The 24,654-nt window shown below is 44.5% G+C and overlaps 1 protein-coding gene across 1 annotated transcript in view; it reads left to right on the forward strand.

Moving 5' to 3' along the window:
* Positions 1-24,654, forward strand: part of MED13L (mediator complex subunit 13L) — a 196,234-nt gene that overhangs the window by 131,803 nt on the left and 39,777 nt on the right. Inside the window, exons 7-15 of the mRNA XM_058157983.1 lie at positions 414-602; positions 6,758-6,920; positions 9,083-9,187; positions 11,045-11,770; positions 14,076-14,298; positions 15,485-15,590; positions 16,214-16,338; positions 17,903-18,002; positions 22,241-22,461. Coding sequence (XP_058013966.1) covers positions 414-602; positions 6,758-6,920; positions 9,083-9,187; positions 11,045-11,770; positions 14,076-14,298; positions 15,485-15,590; positions 16,214-16,338; positions 17,903-18,002; positions 22,241-22,461 — 1,958 coding nt within the window. The remainder of the gene's footprint in view (positions 1-413; positions 603-6,757; positions 6,921-9,082; positions 9,188-11,044; positions 11,771-14,075; positions 14,299-15,484; positions 15,591-16,213; positions 16,339-17,902; positions 18,003-22,240; positions 22,462-24,654) is intronic.

Here is a 24,654-nt window from a genome sequence, read left to right on the forward strand (position 1 = left end):
CTTCCTTCCTTCCTTCCTTCCTCTCTCCCATTTCCTTCCTTCCTTCCTTCCTTCCTTCCTTCCTTCCTTCCTTCCTTCCTTCCTTCCTTCCTCCCTCTTCTTCTCTCCCATTTTCCTCCTTCCTTCCTCCCTCCCCTTCCTTCCTTTCTTTTCTTCTCTCCCATTTCCTTCCTTCCTCCCTCCCTCCCTTCCTTCCTCCCTCCCCTTCCTTCCTTCCTTCCCTCCCTCCCTCCTTCCTTCCTTCCCTCCCTATTGATGCACCATCCACACATATATGTAATTGCAGATGCTGTTTGCATGTGAAAATACACACAACGTTGGCTAAATTACAAATATAACCTTTAAAAACAACAACCACAACCACCCCAACTCTCTGTTTCACTCCCACCCTTCCTTCCCCTCGGCCTTAACAGGTGGTGTCCGAATGGTGTACCCTTCTGCCTTCATTCTTATCTCTCAAAACGATATTCCCGTGTCTCAGAGCACTTCCACCCCAGGAAGCCACAATAGCGTGGCACAACAAGGAGCTGGAACCTTGAAAGACACCAGCAGTTGCGGAATGTTGCTCACCCCACCCACTTCTCCGGAACAGACCGTCATAGGTAAGTGAAAAACTTGGTTGTTGTTTTTCCCCTCTCAACAAGGGTGTAATTTAAACCACTTGCTTTTATGGCTGAGATTATTTCGTTCATTCAGCTGTGGGTATTGCGGTCTCCTCTTTATGAAACCATATCTTTTTCTAAAACCTTTCTTGGTTTACCGTGTTTTTCGGAGTATAAGATGCACCTTAGTTTTGGGGGAGGAAAATAGGGAAAAAAACAACCTCTGCCTACCAGGTATTCATCTGCCTAGCATCCTTAGCCTGGTCAGCTTCAGCATGTTAGTTTGCTGGTTTTGAGCGCGCCTCAGCTCCTGGTTGGGACTAAAAAACAGATTCTAAAGGACAACTGATCATCGGAGGGAGCAGCAGTTAGAAAAGCAGGCAAAGCACGGAAGATCACTTTGCTTGTGTTGGGGCTAAAAAACAGCTTCTAAAGCACAGCTGATCGTCGGAGTGAGCAGCAATTAGAAAAGCAGGCAAAGCACGGAAGATTGCTTTGCTCGCGTTGGGGCTGAAAAACAGCTTCTAAAGCACAACTGATCATTGGAGGGAGCTCCGGTGACTAAAGCAGGCACAGAAGGGGTAAGAGAAGGCAGCAGCTGTACCGGGTAGCCATTTTGGGCTCCACGCATCATGTTTTCAGCCTCCAAACGCATCGCGTTTTCAGGCAGCGATCGACGGCGATGTGCTTTGGCGATCCCCGCAGCCTTGAAGGTCTCTCAAACAGAGCGTTTGGAGTCTGAAAACGTGATGCGCGGAGCCCCAAAACACAAGCCATTGTCGGTGGCAATCTCTGCAGCCAGGAAGAGGACGCATGGAGACTGAAGGGTGGGGGCCGGCGGGTAGACGGGTGTTAAATTCAGAGTATAAGACGCATCCAAATTTTCAGCCTCTTTTAGGGGTGGGTGGGTGGGGAAAGTGTGTCTTGTACTCCGAAAAATACGGTACTTTGGTTCAAAGCTTATCATACCAGATTTTTCTTGTTTTCTTCTTTTATGCACCAGGAATAAAAACGCTCACCCTGCCAATAGTCAGATACATAATGTAGTTCTGGCATCAGTTAATCCTCTAGGTAGGCATAATTGGTGAACGTATTATTAATTATAGCAGTTGTTTTTCGTTTTCTTCCACGAAACATACTTGCACAAATTAGAAAGACACGGAGAAAACTGGAAAATAAGTCACTGGGCTGACATTTCAGATCTACAAAAACAGGAGGGAATAAATATACCTTAGGAACACTTTCTCTGTGTGGATGTTGAACCATTTCCCAGGAATAATAATAAGCAACTAATATTCCCCCCCCCCCCCTTAATTGGTAGAATGCCTAGCCTGGTTCCCAGTGTTTTGGGGTGGTTTTTTGTTTGTTTGTTTGTTTGAAAAGGTTTTGCTTTTTAATGAATTTCTTTCAGCCCTTCAAATTCAAAGAAAGTGGAAGGCAAAGTATATAGTGATAGAATCTCCATTGTGGAGTTTTTAGAACATAGAAGATAGAATCATAGAGCTGGGAGGGTCCTTGGAGGCCTTCTAGTCCAACCCCCGGCTTAAGGTAGGAGACCTTATAACAGCCAGTCAATTAATTGTCCAGTCTAGTTTTGAAAACCTCCATTGATAACAGCATCTGCAATTTCATCCACAAGTTACGATGGCCTTTGAAAAAAATGAGTTACGATCCGACCTTGGTGTTCTGATCACTGCCCTGCCTCTTTGACCACAGGATCTCAATTTGAGTACTTGGAAACCAGCTCACGTTGCTGATTCCTGATCTCCATTTGCAAACCTTCTCAGCTGGTTTCCGACAAGCAAGGTCCATTGAGGAAGCTGGATTCCCTTAATGAACACACAATTTGCTTAAGGATTGCAGAAAAAATGATTTAAAATCAGGTCCGGTCATGACCGCATTGCTTAGCAACTGTTGCGGCCCACCAGCGGCCAGCAGAGCTGGCAGCAGATTCGGACAGTGAGGAGGTTGGGGAGGAACATGAGCCAGTCCTGGAGTCTGGGGAAGGCTTGGACGAGGGCTCTGAGTCAGAGGCAGAGAAGGGGACAAGGCCATCTGGTAGTTCTTTGCTGCCTCCGGAGTCTGACATCAGCGAGGCAGAAGAACAGCTGGAGCCTGTTCCCAGTGTGCGCATGCACAGAACTGCCAGGAGACAGGAACAATTAAGGAAACAGGGTCGACTTGGGAGTAAGGCCTGGAGATGATTGGCCCCTCCCATAAGACATAAAAGAGAAGCGAATGGGACGTGAGCTTTTGCAGGAAGCAATTAGTTCATCTGGCCGACTGAAGATTTGAAAATTCTGTGTGTGACTCGGTGCCAAGTTTGGCCTTGCCCTGCATCTGGAAATGAGCTCTTTGGCAGCGTTCCACGTGAGATAGGTGGGTGTTGATAACCTTCCTCTGAAAGACTGTTTATCAAGCCTTGCGGGCTGTAAATGAAATTAATTTACAGCCGTATGAATTAAAGAAGTTTGCCGGGACTAAATTTGTGCTGTTTAATTTCTAAGGAAGCCTAGGTCAGAACAGCAACTGAAATTCCGGTCGCAACGGTGGTCGTACCTTGAAGACAACCCATAAAATATCTGAAGTGCTGATCTTAATTGATAGGATCAAAACAGGCATAGTACTTTAAATATAGAAGGAGTATAAAAACAATATATTAATAAAGCCAGGGTGGCGCAGTGGTTAAAATGCAGTATTGCAGGCAAATTCTGCTGACTGCTGGTTGCCAGCAGTTCGGCAGTTTGATTCCCACCAGCTCAAAGTTGACTCAGCCTTCCATCCTTCCAAGGTCAGTAAAATGAGGACCCAGATCGTTGGGGGCAAGAGGCTGACTCTGTAAACCGCTTAGAGAAGGCTGTGAAGCATTGTGAAGCGGTATATAAGTCTAAGTGCGATTGCTATTGCTAAATAGCATCCAACCTAGAAGTGAGAATAAATTTTCCGTCGGTCAAACAACTGATCAGTGGAATGACTCGCCTCCAGAAGTTGTGGGTGCTCCATCGCTGGAGGTTTTCAAGAGACTGGACAGCCATTTGTCCAGAATGATATAGTGTCTCCTGCTTGAGCAGGGAGTTGGACTAGAAGACCTCCAGGGTTCCCTTCCAGTTCTGTTATTCTGTACTTCTGTAAACCCTGTGAAGATCAGGAAACCAATGCTAGTGGGACCAGATTTTTTTTAAAAAGGCATTTGCAAAATTGACACCCGGGAATCTGAAGTATTTCCCTCCCACAAAACATTGCGTCATTGTAAAAGCAAGTCAAGTCCACATTCCTTGTCAACATCCTGGCAGAAGAGTGGCCAGGTCATGCTGCTGTTGGAGAAATTCAGGGAGGGAGGGAGGGAGAGAGAGAGGGGGGGAGAGAGAGAGAAAGAAATAGAATGATAAATGCATAGACAGACATAGATAAATGATAGAATAGAGAGGGAGAGAAGGAAAGAAAAAAGATAGTAGGATAACAGGTGCATAGACAGACATATAGATAGATGATAGAAGAGAGAGAGAGAGAGAGAGAGAGAGAGAAAGAAAGAAAATAGGATAAAAGATGCATAGACATAGATAAATGATAGAATAGAGAGGAGGGGAGAGAAGGAAAGAAAGAAAGATAATAGGATAATAGGTTCATAGACAGACATATAGATAGATGATAGAATAGGAGAGAGAAAGAGAAAGAAAGAAGAAAGAAAGAAAAAGAAAGAAAAGGGTGTCAATATCAAACTTTGAAGCCACAGAAATAATAGCCAGAAAAACTGGCTCAGCGTGTTCTGGTCATCTCAGTAACAGGCATCCACCATTCTCGGTGAATGGCTTTCCTTCCCGCCCACCCTTCCCCTCCCCAGATCGCTGTACTTTGGCTGTTTCCAGTGTTTTATTCACAAGCCTTTTTTTTTTCCCCCTGGCCACGCCAGACATTAGAACAAGGAGTTCTGTAAACATGTTTGACCTTGTTGAGGATTTGTACAATTACCCCCTTTTCCAGCCCAAGCGCTCGGCGTTGTTGTTTTTTGGGACACGTGGTTAAGACGCTAAGCGAACACAAGGCTCCCTCTGCTGTCCGACTTGAGTTGCGTTGACTTGACGCTTCCCTTCCTTCCAGTTGAGGTTGCTTTCAGACCAGAAATCCTGAAATTTGCTGCCGACTAGAAGCCGCCTCTCCTGCCTCCGATGGAGAAAAGCAGAAAACAAATTTTTGTCTTTCTCTCTTTTTCTTTTTGTAATCCCATTTTATTAAGTGATAAAGTATTGTAAACTTCACTTAATCCTCTCCAAGGAAAGATTGAAGGCAAACGAGGTCCAGGCAGAAGAAGAACAACCGTGGCTTAAAAAAATCTGCGGGACCGATTTGGACAAACCTCAGCAGCACTTTTTTTGTGGGGCTGTTGATAAAAATAGGATCGCCAACATAAATCGCCAACATCCGATGTCGGATATGGTACAAGAAGAAGCAGTAAAATACAAAATACAAAAGTAAATCAAAGGACAATGAAGGGGAAGGAGAAAGGGGGAAGAAAAGTGAGGAAATATAGGGAAAGAAAAAGAAGTATTGACTTCCAACTCTCTCTATTGCTGTAGAATATGGCATTGACATCAAATCACAGCTTTTTGCTTTTCCATAATACCATGGTTCCCCCAAAATAAGATCCTGTCTTATATTTCTTTGAACCGTGAAATAAGCGCTTGGCCTTATTTTCGGGGAGGTCTTATTATTTTGGGGCACGGGGAGCAAGACGGGGCTCCTCTTGGCGTCTTACCTGATTTCCAGCTCTGTCTCCCTAACCCTAACCAGAGGAAATGGCGGGGACCGGCTGCGCATACGCTTAAATATTTTCGGGGAGGGCTTATTTTCAGGGAAACAGTAGTATGAACAAGTCATTTTATAAAGATCTATCAATCTAATCGGTAAAACCGAAAACCAAAGTTTCATTGTTTTCCACATCAAGCACGAAGTTCAGATGTTGAAACAAAAAAGTACTTACGTTCTTTTCTTTAATCAAGGTAGTCAGTTTTGCCATTTCAGCCAACTCCCGTCAATTTCTGCAATCGTTCTGAGAATATATCCGCTGAACAAAACTCCGCATCGGCGACAGGAAGGGAATCTGGCCATTAAAACACTCTTCTAGCTCCATTCAGTTGCCCGGACTCCACTCTGCAAGGGATTATGGGGTCGTTAAATGAAGATGATGATGATGATGCTTCTTCCATAGTAGGAATCGAAGTGTCCTTCCATTTTTGCGCATACAATAGTCTTGCTGCTGTCAGCATATATAGTAATTCTATATATATTCTACAGAGGAATGATTGAGTCTGTCATCTGCACCTCCATAACTGTCTGATTTGGTTCTGCAACCCAACAAGACAGACACAGACTTCAGAGGATCATTAGACCTGCAGAAAAAAACCAATGGCTACCAACCTGTCTTCCATTGAGGAGGTTGGACTGGAAAGGCCTCCAAGGTCCCTAGCAATTCTGTTATTCTGTTGTTTATATTTATTTATCTGTCATTAGATTTATAAAATGGATAGTAACCCCGGTGAGAGATGATCAATACAGTGTTGTTGGCCTGAATATTATTACAGCTGGAGGTTTTGGAATTGTCTAGCTGCTCTACCCCGGCAGTAAATGTGAATCCATACACTCCATTCCGACAAGCTGGGGTTGTCTGTATCAAATCCCAGATTTTGTTTGTGTCTAAAATCAAACTGTTGTTCATCTGTAAATATATACCGTGTTTCCCCGAAAATAAGACCCTGCCTTACAATTTTTTGAACCCTGAAATAAGCGCTTGGCCTTATTGCCATGTGTTCAAAAGTCTGGTGATGTCTTATTTGAGGGGAAACAGGGTGCAAGCTTTGGATCTGTGTGTTTCCTGATGCTTCCTTATTTGATTTCCTGTCATCATCATTTTAATTTGCATTTTATATCCAGATAATCCTGTTGCATCCTGCACCCTTCCTCTCCCACCTTTTTTCATTGTAAATTACTACCATTTTAATGAATATTTATTCCTTCAATGTTTTATTGTATTGGCTTTTAATGTTTGGGAGCCAACCTAGAGTCGCGTCTAGGCAAAATCGGGGGCAAACAAGTTTAACAAACAAACAAACAGAATAAAATTCTCAAAAAAATAATAATAAATCTGCTATTTATTGCAGGTGACAGTGGAGGCATTCCAACCATCGTCAATCATTCAGCCGCACCAGATGGAATGGTCACTATGCAGAGTCCCAAAAAATCGGGGAAGATGCCGCCCAAATTTCAGAACTGTATGGTCCACCGAGTTTGGAAAGAATGCATCCTCAATAGGACACAGTCCAAGTAGGAACACTGGGTTTCCCTGGACTCTTTTGCTACAAACTTCTACAACTGCTCATTTTAATAACCTGTCTCTCTATGGACGTGTGTGTGTGTGTGTGTGTGTGTATGTGTGAGTGAGTGAGAGAGAGAGAGAGAGAGAGAGAGAGAGAGAGAGAGAGAGAGAGAGAGAATAAATGAGTGAATATTTGTATTGGGGTGATATCTATTTACCTACCCTAACGGTTTGGAAGTGCCTGCGCCATGCGCATGTGCCTCATGTGTACACGTGGACCCTCTGCGCATACGCAAACCCTTCTACGCATGTGCAGAGGGTAAAAAAACAGGTTACTTCCTGTTAAAACCAGGAAGTAACGACTGAGCGGGAGCCTCTTGCTGCCATCGCTACCGAGTCTCCGAACCACCGACCGCCATCGCTACCAATTTGGCCGAACCAGTCCAAACCAATAGCGTTTCACCCCTGCTTTGTATGTCAAACTGAATGACTAATTTGGGGGATCGTGTTGAAGAACTGCTGGTCCTAATCTTTATGAGTTTATTGTGAGCCCCACCAAAGTGTCAGATGCGAAGAATCAGGACTACTCAATTAGGTTCTAGTCAAGTTGATTTATTATTCTTGCCCGTACACAACAATCTGTGGCACTAGGTAATGAAATTCTACCTAATTGGTACTAGGTAATGAAATTCAAGAGGGGTTGAACCTAAACCGCTTGTGGGAATGTAAGGATTCTAGGTTGATTCATCTCTTGACTCTTTCCCTTGGCTCTGCCTGTCCTCCTAAATCAGTGGTCGGCAACCTTAAACACTCAAAGAGCCACAAAGGTCCTAACCAGAAGCCCCCCATTCAATTCTGGAGCCGACCGGAAGTCCGGTTACCCCACCATAGAGTCTCCTCCTAGCACGGCGTCCTTTTTTCTTCTACCTGTCCTAACCAAAAGCCCTATCAATTGTGGAGCCGACTGGTGACAGGGAGCTGCAACAGAGGGATGCAAGAGCCACATGCGGCTCCAGAGCCACAGATTGCTGACTCCTGTCCTATATCAAGCCCATTTAGAAGAAGACGAGTAAGGGACATATTTAGGCCCTTGTGGTTTTAATCTGAGTTGCAACATCCCGAGTTCCTTAAAAGGAATTCTGAGTCATACATAGAATAACAAAATTGCAATTATTATGCGTCTTCTCAGAGACCACCGGTCAAGATGGCTCAGCTTAGATGAGCAGAAGGACCTCCAAGGTTCCTTCCAGCTCTGTTATTCATGTTATTCCTCCCTGTGGCATTCACATATACATTTTAATTTTGCTAAACCTTGCTCCGCTGTTCTTTGATGATTTGTGCCTTGGTTATATCTCCGATGCGCACAAATACATACATACATATGAAGCAGGGCGAAATCCAGCAGGTTCTGACGGGTTCTAAAGAACCAACCGGTAGCAGAAATTTTGAGTAGTTCGGAGAACTGGTAGTGAAAATTTTGAATAGTTCAGAGAACTGGCAAATGCCACCTCTGGCTGGCCCTAGAGTGAGGTGGGAATGGGGATTTTGCAATATCTTTCCCCCAGGAGTGGAGAGGGAATGGGGATTTGGCAATATCCTTCCCCCAGGAGTCGGGTGGGAATGGGAATTTTGCGGTGTCCTTCCCCTGGAGTGGTGTGGGAATGGAGATTTTGCAGTATCCTTCCCCTGCCATGCCCACCAAGTCACGCCCACCAAGCCATGCCATGCCCACAGAACCGGTAAAAAAGAAATTTGGATTTCACCACTGATATGAAGTATGTTTGTTGGTATTGCTAGTGGTGTTTCTGAAGATTGGAGCGGAAAGTACGAACTGTAAATCTGATTTAGTAATAATATGCAGGTATGCGAAAAAAGCTCAGATGTGGCTACACATAAAAATAAACTGGGTGCCAACTGAGTGTACAGAAAACAAAATTCCCTTTTAGCCCGGCTTGTAAAATATAACTTTTGCAAAAATGTGGCACTCCGTTCACATAATATCCGAACTAAGAAAAGAAAATTTTCAAACCTGATGAAAAATAGCTTCATTTAGCTTGGGGAGCATTGGTCATTCATTCATTCATTCCCACTTACCTTTTGAGCTTCTGCACTCATAAATTAAGGCTTCCTGGCCTGCTGACACAGTTACATCTGCTTTAATTCCTACCAGAAGGAATCCCGTTTCCGCTACCAATATGGAAGAAGATGCCCCCGTCAGCTGTGTTTCTTGGGATTTTGTGGATCCAGCCCAAAGAGTCCCCTGCTCTTGTTCCAGGTCAGTAAAAGGGAGAAGAATCTCAAGATCATTCACACAGAAGAAAATAGGGTTACGTATGTAAGTTTGATATAGTGCTGGCTTAGAAATCAGGATATGGTGAATTCTAGCTCCACCTTAGTTAGCCGCGAAAGCTGTCTGGCTGACTTTGGGCCTATCACCAGGAGACAGTGAGTTCTAGTCTTACTTTAGTTAACCATGAAAGCTGCCTGGCTGATTTTGGACCAATTTCCAGGAGACAGTGAGTTCTAGCTCCATCTTAGTTAGGCATGAAAGCTGGCTGGCTGACTTTGGGCCTGTCACCAGGAGACGGTGAGTTCTAGTCCCACCTTAGTTAGGCATGAAAGCTGGCTGGCTGACTTTGGGCCTATCACCAGGAGACAGTGAGTTCTAGTCTTACTTTAGTTAATCATGAAAGCTGTCTGGCTGATTTTGGACCAATTTCCAGGAGACAGTGAGTTCTAGCTCCATCTTAGTTAGGCATGAAAGCTGGCTGGCTGACTCTGGGCCTATCACCAGGAGACAGTGAGTTCTAGTTCCACCTAAGGCAAGAAAGCCGATCGTGAATTCTGTGAATTCGCAGAATTCAGCCAGCCAGCCGTGGCACATCTCCCAATTCTGGGAGTTGAAATCCACCCAACTTCAATTTGCCCAGGTTGAAAACCGCTGCTTTAAAGCAAGTGTGTCCAATCTTGGCACCTTTGAAGACTTGTGGACTTCCAACTCCCAGAATTCCCCAGCTTTGGGGTTAGAGTCTACATGTCTTAAAATTGCAGGTTGAGAAACCATAATCTGTCGTTTGAAGACCAGTTGGCGGCCGTCTCCAGGAGAGCTTTTTTTGCAGGAGTTCGCCTGGTTCGCCAGTTGCGCCCCTTCCTTGACCGGGATGCCTTATGCACGGTCACTCACGCTCTAGTCACTTCTCGTCTGGATTATTGCAATGCTCTCTACATGGGGCTACCCCTGAAGTGCACTCGGAGGCTTCAGTTAGTCCAGAATGCAGCTGCGCGGGTGATTGAGGGAGCCACACGTTGCTCCCGGGTAACACCGCTCCTGCACAGTCTGCACTGGCTACCTGTGGTCTTTCGGGTGCGCTTCAAGGTGTTGGTTACCACCTTTAAAGTGCTCCATGGCTTAGGGCCCGGGTACTTACGGGACCGCCTGCTGTTACCTTATGCCTCCCACCGACCCGTACGCTCACACAGAGAGGGTCTTCTCAGGGTGCCATCCGCCAAGCAATGTCGGTTGGCGGCCCCCAGGGGAAGGGCCTTTTCTGTTGGAGCACCTACCCTCTGGAACAAACTTCCCCGTGGTTTGCGTCAATTACCTGACCTTCGGACCTTTTGCCGTGAATTGAAAACGTACTTGTTTATTCAAGCGGGACTGGCTTAATTTTTTAATATTTTAATTTTTTAAAATTTTTCAAATTTTAATAATTTTAATTGGTGTATTTTATTTATGGGTCAAATTTGACAGTTTTAATTTTCGGCCATTTATAGAATACATTATTTTAACTGTAGTTTTAATTTGTATATTGTTCTGTTTTAATCTGGCCCGCCCTGAGTCCTTCGGGAGAAGGGCGGTATAAAAATCTAAATAATAAAATAAATAATAAATAAATAATAATCTGAGAATATGTTAAAAAAAAAAATCACTTGTCAATGTTGACAACCACTGCTTTAAAGCAAGAGTGTCAATTTTAAGACTCGTGGACATCAACTTCCAGAATTCCTAGGTGGGGAATTCTGGGAGTTGAAGTCCAAGGTTGGACATCCCTGCCCTAAGAGCCCCATTTGGTAAATTCTTTCAAGTTTTTCTTCCTTCCTTTTTTCTTTTTCTTTTTCTTTTTCCTCCCAGGCACAAACTCCTGAAGCAACGCTGTGCTGTCGGCTCCAGTCGTCCGCCCACGATATCACAGCCGGGGTTCGGAGGGGGAACCACGTCCTCTTCCACCTTACCCCCTCCTGCCTCTAAGCACAAAACCACCGAGAGGCAGGAGAAATCGGAGAAAGTTCAGAAGAGATCGTTGCTGCCATTTCATCATCGTCCTTCGGTCACCGAAGACCTGTGTCTGGAGCAGGACCCTTCGGGACAGAAGCTGGCCTTGGCCGGGGTGGAACCTTCCTTAGAAGCTGCAAGTAATAGGAAGTACGAGAAGCAGCTGTCCCTGCCTCCCCGACACCCGAGCAAGCCAGCCAATTCGAATCCTATGGATTCTCCCCGTTCCCCCATCTCTCCTCTGCCTCCGACCCTCAGCCCCCAGCCCAGGGGCCAGGAATCCGACACGTTGGATCCGTCGTCCGATCCTGGCAATCCAACCCTCTACAGCAATGGGTTAGAACTTCAGCCCATGGCCAGCGCGGAGGATCGGACAGTCCTCGTGGGTCAAAGGTTGCCTCTGATGGCCGAAGTCAGCGAGACAGCTTTGTACTGCGGTGTCGTACACAACCAGGAGTCATCCAACAAATGGCAGGGATATTTGCTTCCTCTCCCCAGCAATCTAGAATTCAGGCCTCCAGAACTCCAGTGTGAGATCCACGACGTCAAGATGGACGTGGCATCGGAAAACAGTCCACTGAAAAGGTAAGACCAAGTCTCGTTTTCCTTCCAGTGTGTCAGGATGGGATGGGATGACTTGCCAGAGCCGACTCACTGCGGCCAATGCGCCATGGCTAACTTGCTGTGGGACAGCTCACCACAGCCAACTCTCAGTAGGACAACTCGCCGCAGGACAATTTAACAATTCAATTGAGTTATTCAAAATCCTGTCTTTAATAGCAATTGCAGTAGCCCTTAGGCTTATATACCACTTTACAGTGCTTTACGGCCCTCTCTAAGCGTTTTACAGAGTCCGCCTCTTGCAAACCCCAACAATCTGGGTCCTCATTTTACCTACCTCGGAAGGATGGAAGGCTGAGTCAACCTTGAGCAGGTCAGGATCGAACTCCTGGCAGTTGGCAGAGTAAGCCTGCGATACTCCTTTCTAACTATTGCACAGGAAGAAAGGGAAGGAAAGAAGGAAGGAAGGAGAAAAAGAAGAGCAAAACAAAAGCAATAGCACTTAAGACTTATATACCGCTTATATTCCAGCCCTCTCTAAGTGCTTTACAGAGTCAGCCTCTCGCCCCCAACAATCTGGGTCCTCATTTTACTTACCTCGAAAGGATGGAAGGCTGAATCAGCCTTGAGCCTGGTGAGAGTCAATCTGAGATACTGCCCTCTAACCACTGCATCATTGAGGCTTAATGATTCTATTCCACCATTTCTTTGATATCAGTATTCCTTTTGCCCCACAGCGAAATGTCCTGCCTTGAGTCGGCTCTGGTGAGTTGGCTACAATGAGTTGGTGCTATGGCGAATTGTCATAGACAATTATGGGAAGCATGATTTTCAAGCCATCGATGTAAATAGCCGATAGCCGGGGTGCTAGTCTCCATGCGCCTGTGTTCTCCATCATAAATGAGAGCGATTCTTTTAGGAGGTCATGTGGTACCATCCCTGTGACCACAGAAAAATGTATACCCCCGTGAGGTGATTTTAAGATGACCTGTCAGAATACCGAAGGATACCAACAAATAATTAAAGCAGGAACGTTGGAAAACTGTGTTGTTCTTTCTTCTCAAGTTGGACTAAGAGATTCCCGCTAGCTTTGAGAAGTCTTCCTCCTCTGCATTTCTTCAGAAATCATAATGATAAAGCAGGCTGACATGAGAATGTATCAGGCGCTTCCCCATTCATTTTTTCCTTTGTGGTGAGTTAGAACATGCTAAATATCGCATCGCGTAATTATATTATTACAGTTTACTGGGGAAGGGAAGAAAAAAGAAAAGAAAAGATAAGCCACAGGGCAGATTTTATACAGCACATTATCCATAATAATAACCAGCTAAGGCCTAAAATATTGATGTCAGGCTTCAAGAATACCGCAAATTAAAGCCAGCAACGTGCATCCTCAAATTATCTCAGAATAACAGCGCAGTTCTGCAGTTATTCAGATATTTCTACGGAATGGTGTTCTGAAACTTCTCTTGTTCTTGTGGGGGACCCTAGGAGGAGGAAGGTGTATTCACCACCTTGAATTATTTGTGCATGGTGAGATTCATCCTTATTTCATAATCTGTCCCATTTCCTAGTGTAAAATGACGGTAGATCTGTCCCCCTGTTCAGAAAGCATGTTTCTCTCCTCTGTGGCAATTCATAATGGCCGAGCTTTGTTCTACAACCCCAGGCAGAGAGCCTCAGTGGCCACTCAGACACACAGATGTGGTCACATGTCATGGATTACATTTCCCATCATGCAATCTCTGTCTGCATCTCCCACAATGCAGTCTCTTAGGGAGACAGATCTTAATTCTTAAAGTAACTTAATTTACTACCTGAACAGCACAGGTGGGATATAAATAAATGAACGAATCAATAAATGACTAGTTACTAAAACCAAAGACAGGACAGGTTGAGAGAACTCTTGAGTCAGAAGATTTCTCCTTGAAGCTGCAAAGGAGAAGGAATGAAACACTTAGACACAGTCTAGACCACCAGGTGTGTGGCTTAGGCCAGAGTGATTTTGCCCAGAAGGAATCTAGATATGGGGGGAAGAGAATGATGGCTGTTTGGATATGAACACGTGTTTCCCCTTAGCCATCGACAAGCAAGTTGTATGATGCTGAGGTTGAAAAAGTTGTCTGTTGGCCCATTTATTTGAGGAGGATGTTTTTAACAGTCACAGAAGTTAGAGAAATATTTTGCTTTCATTCTTCAACAAACCAGAAGGGGGATTACTGACATGTTAGTGTCGCAATGAAATTCTAGGACTGATTTTTAATAATAATAATAATAATAATAATAATAATAATAATAATATTGTGTGCTTCTTTTTCATCTATTGTAGGTTCTTAGCACAGCCTAATAAAAGATTTAAAATCATGGAGGAGACCCAACCTGTGCAAGCAGTGAATTATCTGGACCCCTCACCGCTAATTCCTCAATCTGGCGAATGCTTGGGAGATGCCACTGACCCATACACGTTTCAGGACGGGGACATCAAATACAGTTTCACGGGCACTAAAAAATGCAAACTTGGGACTGACAGAGAATCTCTGAAGAAGAATAAGGTACCCGTCGAAGTAGAGACATAAACCTTTGTAGAGCGGTTCATGGCTTTGCGTATCCCCTTGGCTTGATTTCATCCTTAGTCAGACTTCACACTTGAATTTACACAACATGCTTTACATGGTCATAGAATTTATATAATGTAAAGTTATATTCTAACATAGGGCACCTGTGTTAAGCATCAGGAAAAGCAACCAGGTTTAAAATGCAGTCACTGGGTCTTTAAATCAATTGTTTAGGTCTTTATATCACTTAGTTAAGTGTCTCAGAGAAAAATGGCAGATGGATGGATGGATGGAAGGAAGGTAGGCAGGCAGGCAGGCAGACAGACAGATAGATAGATATGCACATATGTAGATAAGTGCATACTGTTGTGGTCTGCCAGCAGCCTGTGGAGTCGGACAGTGAGGAGGCTGGGGAAGACCATGGGCCAGTCCTGGAGTCAGGTGAAGGCTCTGCGTTGGAGACAGAGATGGGGCCAGGGCCATGTGGGAGCAATGCACAGACTCCAGAGCCTCTAGAGGTGGACAGCAGAGAGGCAGAGGAACAGGAGGAGCCTGTTCCTAGTGCACGCATGCAAAGAGCTGCCAGAAGGCAAGAGCAGTTAAAGCAAAAAGGATGACTCGGGAGTAAGGTCAGGAGATAATTGGCCCCTCCCACAAGGCTTAAAAGACCAGCAACGAACTGTTGGGTTCTTTGTGGAAAAGCAACGTTGATTCCAGTGCTTATTGTCAGTCTTGAACTTTGTGGGTTTTTTGCCAAGAAAAGCCTTTGGCAGGTTGCCAAAGACATCAAAGTTTGGTGATAAGGCCGAAGGACTGTTTAGGAAGAGTTTGTATTGGACTAAGCTGAGAATGAATGAATTCTCAGCTGTTTTAATAAAATAAGTTTGTTCAGGACTGAATTGTGTTTGTTAATCTCTACTTGGGCCTCGGTCACAACACATACATAGATATAGATAAGTAGATAGAGAGATAGATACATAGTTCAATATAGATAAGTAGATTGAGTGGAGAGAGAGAGAGAAAGATAGATGAGAGAGAGAAAGAGAGGGAGAGAGAGAGAGAGGGAGGGAGATAAAAAGATAATGCGCTAAAATAATTCAAGATCTCTTCCTCCTCATTTTCTTTTGGATTTTTCACAATAATTTACCTCCATAACAGTTGGTTAAATTCTTTGTGATTGCAGCCAGAAGACGGAACTGCAGCTAAAGAGCTAACTTCAGGAGGTCACTCAACCACCATGCCGGATGGGAAAGATGCCATGTCCATCTTCAGTTCTGCACCTAAGACAGGTACGCTGTAGGTGAATTGTCAACTGCCATCACGAGTCATCCATCCTTTCGCAATAAGCAAAAAGAAGAAAAGGCGGGGACGGCGGTAACGTCCAGTTTTTGAACATTTTCCCCCGGGGCATCATTTTTTTGCTGAGTCTCTAATTAGGCATTTTAAGGACAAATTAAGAGACGCGGTGGCTCAACGGCTAAGACACTGAGCTCGTCGATCGAAAGGTCGGCCGTTCAGTGGTTCGAATCCTTAGCGCCACGTAACGGGGTGAGCCCCCGTGACTTGTCCCAGCTTCTGCCAACCTACCAGTTCGAAAGCACTTAAAAAAATGCAAGTAGGAAAATAGGGACCACCTTTGGTGGGAAGGGAACAGCGTTCCGTGCGCCTTTGGCATTGAGTCATGCCCGGCCACATGACCATGGAGACGTCTTCAGACAGCGCTGGCTCTTCGGCTTTGAAACGGAGATGAGCACTGCCTCCTAGAGTCGGGAATGACTAGCTCATATGTGCGAGAGGAACCTTTACCTGTACCTTTAAGGATAAATTTGGGGACGTGGTTAAATGTCTGTTGTGCTTTCTCATTTCTTGATGTTTTTTTTTCTTCTTTTTCTTCTTCTTCTTCTTCTCCCAGATACGCGGCAAGATAATTCGGCTGGCCGAGCTGGTTCTGGTAGCTTAACACAAGTTACTGACTTGGCCCCTTCTCTTCATGATTTGGATAATCTCTTCGATAATTCAGATGAAGATGAGCCTGGTGTAAGTTTGCGATGAACAGAAGTTGATTCTTGGGACAATGTCCTTTTGACCTTGAATGAGGTTGCAGAATATGAAGTTAGTTCTGACAAAAGAGAATATTTGTCGCTCAGGGTTGAACTGTAGGGTCCTTGGCCCTCTCTGAGCTTGGTGGTTTTCTTGTAGACGTTTCATTACCAAACGAGGTAACCTTATCAGTGCTAGAAGGGAGTTGGGTTTGTGGAATAGAGGAGGAGGAGGGAAGAGGAGGAGGACGGTAATGACAATAACTGAGGGAGTCCTTGGTCCTCTTTGAGTTTGGTGGTGATGATGGTGGAGGAAGAGAAGGAGGAAAAGGATTAAGGAATCCTTGGTGCTCTTTGAGTTTGGTTTTCTTGCAGACATTTCATCACCAAACTAGGTAATATCATCAATGCACTTACAGAGTTTGGTGATGAAAAGACTGCAAGAAAACAGCCAAATTCAGAGAGTACCAAGGAACCCTGCAGTTAGTTCTGTTTCAAATAACACTGCCTATAAAACCAGAATTTTAATCTTTTTTTTTTTTTTAGTTGATACAGGCAAGTTTTATTTCCAAATTCCTTTTGACATTTCATAGGTATTAAAAGCAGGCAGTCCTCCCTTAACAACCACAATTGGGACCAGCAACTCCGTCCCTAAGCAGCACAGTCATTAGGGAAACATCCTGTGACCAGGACTGTCTTATGATGTCGGTTCTGCTAGAGCCGCCAAACGATTCGTGGTTGTTAAAAGTATGACATTGCATGACCATGGCTTGCAAGTTCCTTCTAGCTTCCCTGTTGACTTTACTTTCCAGAAGTTGGCTAAGAAGGTTGCGCGTGGCCATCACTTTCACAATGTGCAGCAGCTGCTCACTGCCCGAATCACAACCACATACCATGGCGACATTGTAATTGCTGTAAGCTTGCGAATCATTCATAAATCTACTTTTGCAGCACCATCATAAATTTGAGCAGTCGCTGAATGACGACTGTCATTAACCAAGGACTACCTGTCATAAGAAACATTGTTCCAGGGTTGATTTTTATCTCCAAAAAATAATGTTCATTCTTAGATCCAACACAAAATTCAAGGTTATTTGCTTTAGGGAATGTAACACGTAAATGGATAAAGCATTGGACACAGAGCAGATAACCTCAAGTTCAGATTCATTTCCAGACAGCTGTTCATCTGCTGGGTTTTGGTCAAATTGCCATCTTTTAACATACTTTAAAGGGTAAAATTTTGTGAAGGTGGGAACTAGAGATATGAACGCTGCTTGTGTTATTTGACGTTCCTCAAGGAAAGGCCGAGAATCAAAATACTAAACAAATGAATGTCTAAATAAGAAAGGTGAATTGTGGCTTACAGTTTCTCTCTCTGGGCTCAATGAGTAATTGTGTGCTGTGAACACCGCACAGGCGTCAGGAAGGGCATCCAGCCAGTAAATGCTCAGCTCCGTTCAGTCGGCCTGACTCCATCCCGATGCAAGGGATTACAGGGTCATTAAAGGGGGAAAAAAATATTTGCTTTGTAATATATGCGTATGTTTTAATTGCAACCCTAGGCTGTCTCCCCTCCCCTCCGATCATCAAAATTGCCACCGGTGGGAACCGAAGAGCGGCATCTAAGCAAGGATGCAAGGACAGCAGTTCCTTATCCTCCGAGTAAGTAATTCCAGCATCGTTCCAGATAAAGTATGTCCTCTTTCTTTCCCAGACTGAAACCAAACAGTTTCCCTCCTTTTGTTCAAAACTTGTTTGTGAAATATTCCCTTGTAAAAGGACACGGATGGGTCTATTGCCGTGATGGCGAACCTATGGCACGCATGCCAGAGGTGGCACACAGAACCCTCTCTGTGGGCACACGCACCATCGCCAGCTGCTGTTCTCATTTGCTGGTCTTCCCGGGCGCTGGAGCACTGAAAAAATGGCCTGAAAGTGACCTGAAAAACGGCAAAAAATCAGGCTGTTTTCTGGCTGTTTTAGCCCGTTTTCAGCCCATTTTGGGGGGCCTTATTTGGCCCAAAAATAGCCTGAAAATGGCTGGTCTTCGTGGGCACTGGAGTGCCAAAAAACGGCCTGAAAACAGCCTGAAAAAGTCCCCAAAACAGGCTGTTTTCTGGCTGTTTTAGCCCGTTTTCAGCCCATTTTCAGGGGCCTTATTTGGCCCGAGAAACGGCCTGAAAACGGCCAAAAAACAGTCATGAGCGAACTGGCCAGCTGGTCTTTGTGGGCGCTGGAGCGCCGGAAAACGGCCTGAAAAACACCCCAAAAACAGGCCCGTTTTCTGACCGTTTTAGCCCATTTTCAGCCCGTTTTGGGGGCCTTTTTTGGCCCAAAAAACGGCCCCAAAATGCCTAAAAATCAGGCATGTGCGAGCTGACCAGTTTACCGTGCTCCGGCATGCGCGCACATATACGCAATTCCAGTTTGGGCACTCGATGCCGAAAAGGTTCGCCATCACTGGTCTATTGAAATAATTAATATTGATTGGCAACTGAGGTGATCCAGTTTTGCTTAAACAGATGCTACAATCTATAATAAAATCAAGCCACTTTATTTTCAGCAATTGATCAGATCCTGTATTTATAGATTGATCGATTGATTGATATAAATAAACCAACCCCTTAGAGTCTCCAAGCAAAGTGATAATCACACACCCTTACGGGAAATTAAAGAAGGTGCTTGATCCCAATCGGGGGACAAAATTATTATTATTATTATTTTTAAAAAAAATCCTACGATGTGGCCATAATAAAAGCTATATCTCGACAAGGGCAGCATCTTTTCCATACCAGCATTCACAAAGGCCATTGGCTCGTCAGCTGATGCGGGATAGCATCGTTACCGCAGATAATAGCGTTCAGGCCAGAGGGAAATGCGATTTCTTTAATTTGAGAATGTATTCATTTAAAAAACTGTCACTTTAAAGGGAGTGGGGTGAAATTGATTGAGGGCAATAGAAGCCAATGCTTTCTAACACCGGCTGTAATTCGTACCTTCATTAAATCTATCAAGATGGAGGGATTATACCCATCAATTTTCAATTTGGCGCTCCTTAGTGTTCCATGAAGAATTTGAACTAAGGCTAAAAGTTGCTCACACGAGACATTTATTTTATTTATTTATTTATTTTATTCGATTTTTATACCGCCCTTCTCCCGAAGGACTCAGGGCGGTGTACAGCCAAATAAAAATCCGCAATATACACTTTAAAAACAAGACTAAAACAAAACATATTACAAGATGGCCAAAATTTAAAACAGTTTAAAACCCTAAAATATAAATAGCCCCAGTTAAAATTTAGTAAAACTTCTAAGCCAGTCCCGCTTGAATAAATAGGTGCGTTTTCAGCTCACGGCGAAAAGTCCGAAGATCAGGCACTTGATCCGTTTAAAATTCCCCTTACATACAGAATTACAGAATAACAGGGTTGGAAAGGGACCTTGGAGGTCTTCTAGACCAACCCTCTACTCGAGCAGGAGATGCTATAAGATTCCAGACAAATGGCTGTCCAGTCTCTTCTGGAAAACCTCCAGCGATGAAGCACCCACAACTTCGGGAGGCAAGCCATTCTGCTGAATAATTGTTCTCACTCTCAAAAACATTTCTCCTAAGTTAGAACACGGAACATAAAATCGGCGGGCTGAAGGAAGAGACCATGAAGATCTTCTAGTCCAATCCCCTGCTCGACCAGGAGGACAGACAAATGGCTATGCAGTCTTTCCTCCAGCAAAGCAGCACCCACAGCTTCTGGAGGCAAGCCATTCCATGGATTGTTCTCACCGATAGGAAAATTCTCAATGTTAGGTTGCATCTCTCCTTGATAAGTTTCCACCCCTTGCTTCTTGTTCTGCCCTCAGGTGCTTTGGAGAATAGGAAGTGTGTGTGTGTGTGTGTGTGTGTGTGTAACAAAACTGTGGCATTCCTTTTTCACAAGGGTAGAAACAACAAGAACCTTCAGCAATCTTGGAGACTAGCAAATGTCTCCCCCTCTTCCTTTTAATCCTCACATACGCTTAAGTCAGTTCAACAAGGTATTAATTAGTGGACAGCCAGTTTAATATGAGCCAGCAGTGTGTGGTGGTAGCCAAAAAAGCCAATGCAATCCTAAATTGCATTAACAGCGGGATACAATCGGGATCAAGGAGGAGGTACTAATGTCACTCTATAAAGTCTTAGTAAGACCACACCTAGAATACTGCATCCAGTTTTGGTCACCACACTATAAAAAAAGATGTTGAGACTTTAAAGAGTGCAGAGAAGAGCAACCAGGAGGATTAGGCGATTGGAGGATAAAACGTACGATGAACGGTTGAAGGAACTGGGCCTGGCTAGTCTAGATGATGAGGGGACTGGAGCAGAGGTGATATTCAGCACATTCTTACCAGTTCTGGAGAACCGGTAGAGGAAATGTTGAGTAGTTCTGTGAACCGGTAAATACCACCTCTAACTGGTCCCGCCCCATCTATTCTTTGCCTCCCGAGTCCCAGCTGATTGGGAGGAAATGGGGATTTTGCAGTAACTTTCCTGTAGAGTGTGGTGGGAATGGAGATTTTTACAGCATCTTTCCCCCACCACGCCCACCAAGCCACACCCACAGAACCGGTAGTAAGATTTTTTGAATCCCACCACTCGACTGGAGGCTAAAACATATGATGAATGGTTGCAGGAGCTGGGCCTGGCTAGTCTAGTGAAGAGAAGGACCAGGGGAGACATGATAGCAGTCTTCCAGTATTTGAGGGGCTGCCACAGAGAGGAGGGGGTCAAACTATTCTCCAAAGCACTCGAAGGCCAGACAAAGAATAATGAATGGAAACTGAACAAGGAGAGATTCAACCTGGAAAGAAGGAGGAATTTTCTGACAGGGAGAGCAATCAACCCATGGAATAGAAGTTGCCTTCAGAAGTTGTGGGAGCTTCATCACTGGAGGCTTTCAAGAAGAGACTGGACTGCCATCTATCAGAAACGGTGTAGGGTCTCCTGCTTGGGTGGGGAGTTGGACTAGATGATCTACAAGGTCCCTTCCAACTCTGTTAATCTGTAACCAAGATGATTAGGGGACTGGAGGATAAAACATACGATGAACAATGAACGGTTGCAGGAACTGGGCCTGGCTAGTCTAGTGAAGAGAAGGACCAGGGGAGACAGGATAGCAGTCTTCCAATATTTGAGGGGCTGCCACAGAGAGGAGGAAGGGGGTCAAGCTATTCTCCAAAGCACCAGACAAGGAATAATGGATGGAAATTGAAGAAGGAGAGATTCAACCTAGAAATAAGGAGGAATTTTCTGACAGTGAGAACAATCAACCCATGGAACAGAAGTTGCCTTCGTTGTGGGAGCTTCATCAGTGGAAGCTTTCAAGAAGAGACTGGACTGCCACCTGTCAGAAATGGTGTAGGGTCTCCTGCTTGGGTGGGTAAGGGATTGGATTAGATGACCTCCAAGGTCCCTTCCAATTCTGTTATTATTCTATTATTTAGAAGTTATGGGAGCTTCATCACTGGAGGCTTTCGAGAAGAGACTGGACTGCCATCTGTCAGAAATGGTGTAGGGTCTCCTGCTTGGGTGGGCGGGGGTGGTGGTGGTTGGTCTAGATCAGGGGTCTCCAACCTTGGTCACTTTTAGACTAATTCTGGGAGTTGAAGTCCACAAGTCTTAAAGAGACCAAGGTTGGAGAACCCTGGTCTAGATGACCTCCAAGGTCCTTTCCAACTCTGTTAATCTGTTAAAGAAAATTTATTTAAATTTTAAGGAGAAAAAAAATAAAAATAAAAGCCTTGGTGGCACATGGGCGATATAGAGAAGCCTGCAGTGAATTCCCCTTCCGTAAAGTTTTGCCATTCGGATTGTTTCTGCGTGGCCTCACAATCTTTTTTTAACGCTCGCGTTGTGTTTTCCAGCTGTTGCAGACCTGCAGCGAATGTTCCCCACCCCGCCTTCCTTGGAGCAGCACCCGGCTTTTTCACCTGTCATGAGCTACAAAGACGGCATCAGTTCAGAGACTGTCACTGCGCTGGGGATGATGGAAAGCCCGGTGGTCAACATGGTTGCGACTCAACTCACTGAGTTTAAAATGGAAGTGGAAGATGGTTTGGGCAGTCCGAAGCCGGAAGAAATCAAGGTAAAACAGATCAAGTCAAGAGCATGTGAAGTGGTAATAGCACTTTATAACGCTTTGGTAAGACCCACCTTTGGAAAATCGATCCAGTTTTAGTCCCCGCAATATAAAAAAAGATGTGGAGACTCTAGAAAGAGTGCAGAGAAGAGCAACAAAGATGATTAGGGGACTGGAGGCTAAAATATATGAAGAACAGTTGCAGGAATATCGCAGTTCAGCTGTAGATTCAGGGATGCTTATCGAAGAATTCCTGGAAGCGGCCCACTCTTAGCCTCAGTAGGAAAATTAAATGCCCTCCACCAATGTGAAAGGATTGTTCTACTTAAACAAAGATGATGAGGGGACTGGAAGCTAAAACATATAAAGAACGCTTGCTGGAATTGGGGATGTCTAGGTTAATGAAAAGAAGGACTTCGGGTGACACGATAGAAGTCTTCCAATATTTCAGGGGCTGCCGCAAAGAACAGAGGGGCAACCTATTCTACAAAGCACCTGAAGGCAGGACAAGAAGCAATGGAGGGAAGATTATTAAAGAGAAAACAGTTATCGACCTCAGAAGGATGGAAGGCTGAGTCAACCTTGAGCCCATCAGGATTGAGGTCCTGGCAGTTGGCAGAATTAGCCTGAAATACTACAGTCTCACCACTGTGCCACCACAGCCCTTCCTCCCTCCCTCCCTCCCTCCCTCCCTCCCTTCCTTCCTCCCTCCCTCCCTCCCTCCCTCCCTCCCTCCCTCCCTCCCTCCTTCCTAGCACTAACACTTAGACATATACCACTTCACAGTGTTTTACAGCCCACTCTAAGCGATTATAAGTCAGCCTCTTGCCCCCAACAATCTGGGTCCTCATTTTACCCACCTCGGAAGGATGGAACGCTGAGCCAACCTTGAGCAGGTCAGGATTGAACTGTTGGCAGTGGGCAGTGTTAGCTTGCAATACTCCTTTCTAACTACTGCACAGGAAGAAAGGGAAGGAAAGAAGCAGGGAAGGAAGGAAGGAAAGGAAGGAAGGAAGGAGGGAAGGAAGGGGAAAAAGAAGTGCAAAGCAATAGCACTTAAAACTTATATACACTTCACAGTGCTTTACAGCTCTCTCTAAGCGCTTAGAGTCAGCCCCCCCTGTTTCTCTTTCTCTCTCCCTCCCTTCCTCCCTTCCTCCCTCCCTCGCTCTTTCTCTCTCTCTCTCTCTCTCTCTCTCTCTCTCTCTCTCTCTCTCTCTATATATATATATATATAAATATATATATATATATATATATATATATATATATATATATATATGTATATATATATATATATATATATATATATATCCAGGATATGCGCTAGATAAACACATCTGACTCTATGTACGTTGTGAATTCTTTAGTCATCGAACTGTCTCATACCTCCGGGTGGTTAATACAAATAACCGCCTCACTTAAACCATATCTGCAGTTACGTAGTGATGAATGTTTAGTCTAGCTGCAGTATTAAATGTAGGTTACTCCCCAGATGTTCTGCTTGGCTGCAGCCGTAACAAGGACAGATCTTCGTGACTCCCTGAGAGTAAACATTCCTTCTTTTTACATGCAGTGGATTCCTTTTCCAAGGTGTGCAATTTGTTTTAAAGATACAACAGCAGTCGACAAGCAGGGAGGAACCTGGATAATTGTACCGATGCGGGAAGGAAAAAAAAAAACCCACCTTCCTTTTTTACATCCTCTCTTTAAATTTCTCCAGCTGTTTATTTTATTCACGGCCTCCCATTTGCAACCCGGGCCTCCCTTTCTCAGGTCTCTGGATGTCGACAAGACAAATCTCTTTCCTTGAAAACATGCAGTGATTATATGCCCAAATGATACATATTTGCTCATTCCATCCAGAAAAAAAACCAAACCCCAACTGCTGTTGTTAGAAAGGGAGGAGAAGATCGTGCAATGATGTCATTTTCATGTTGTTTTATTATGCTTCATTAAAACAAGAGGAAGCTAGATACAAAATTGGGGTTTTTAATTCATCTCTGTCTGTCTGTCTGTCTGTCTGTCAGTCTGTCTGTCTGTCTGTCTGTCTGTCTGTCTGTCTATCATCTATCTATCTATCTATCTATCTATCTATCTATCTATCTATCTATCTATCTATCTATCTATTTTATTTTTCATCTATTGCACCCCTCTATCTCTCCATCTCTCCTGTGTCTCATCTCTCTCTCTCTCTGT

The sequence above is a fragment of the Ahaetulla prasina genome, chromosome 15, assembly GCF_028640845.1.
Source record: "Ahaetulla prasina isolate Xishuangbanna chromosome 15, ASM2864084v1, whole genome shotgun sequence".
Taxonomy (NCBI): domain Eukaryota; kingdom Metazoa; phylum Chordata; class Lepidosauria; order Squamata; family Colubridae; genus Ahaetulla; species Ahaetulla prasina.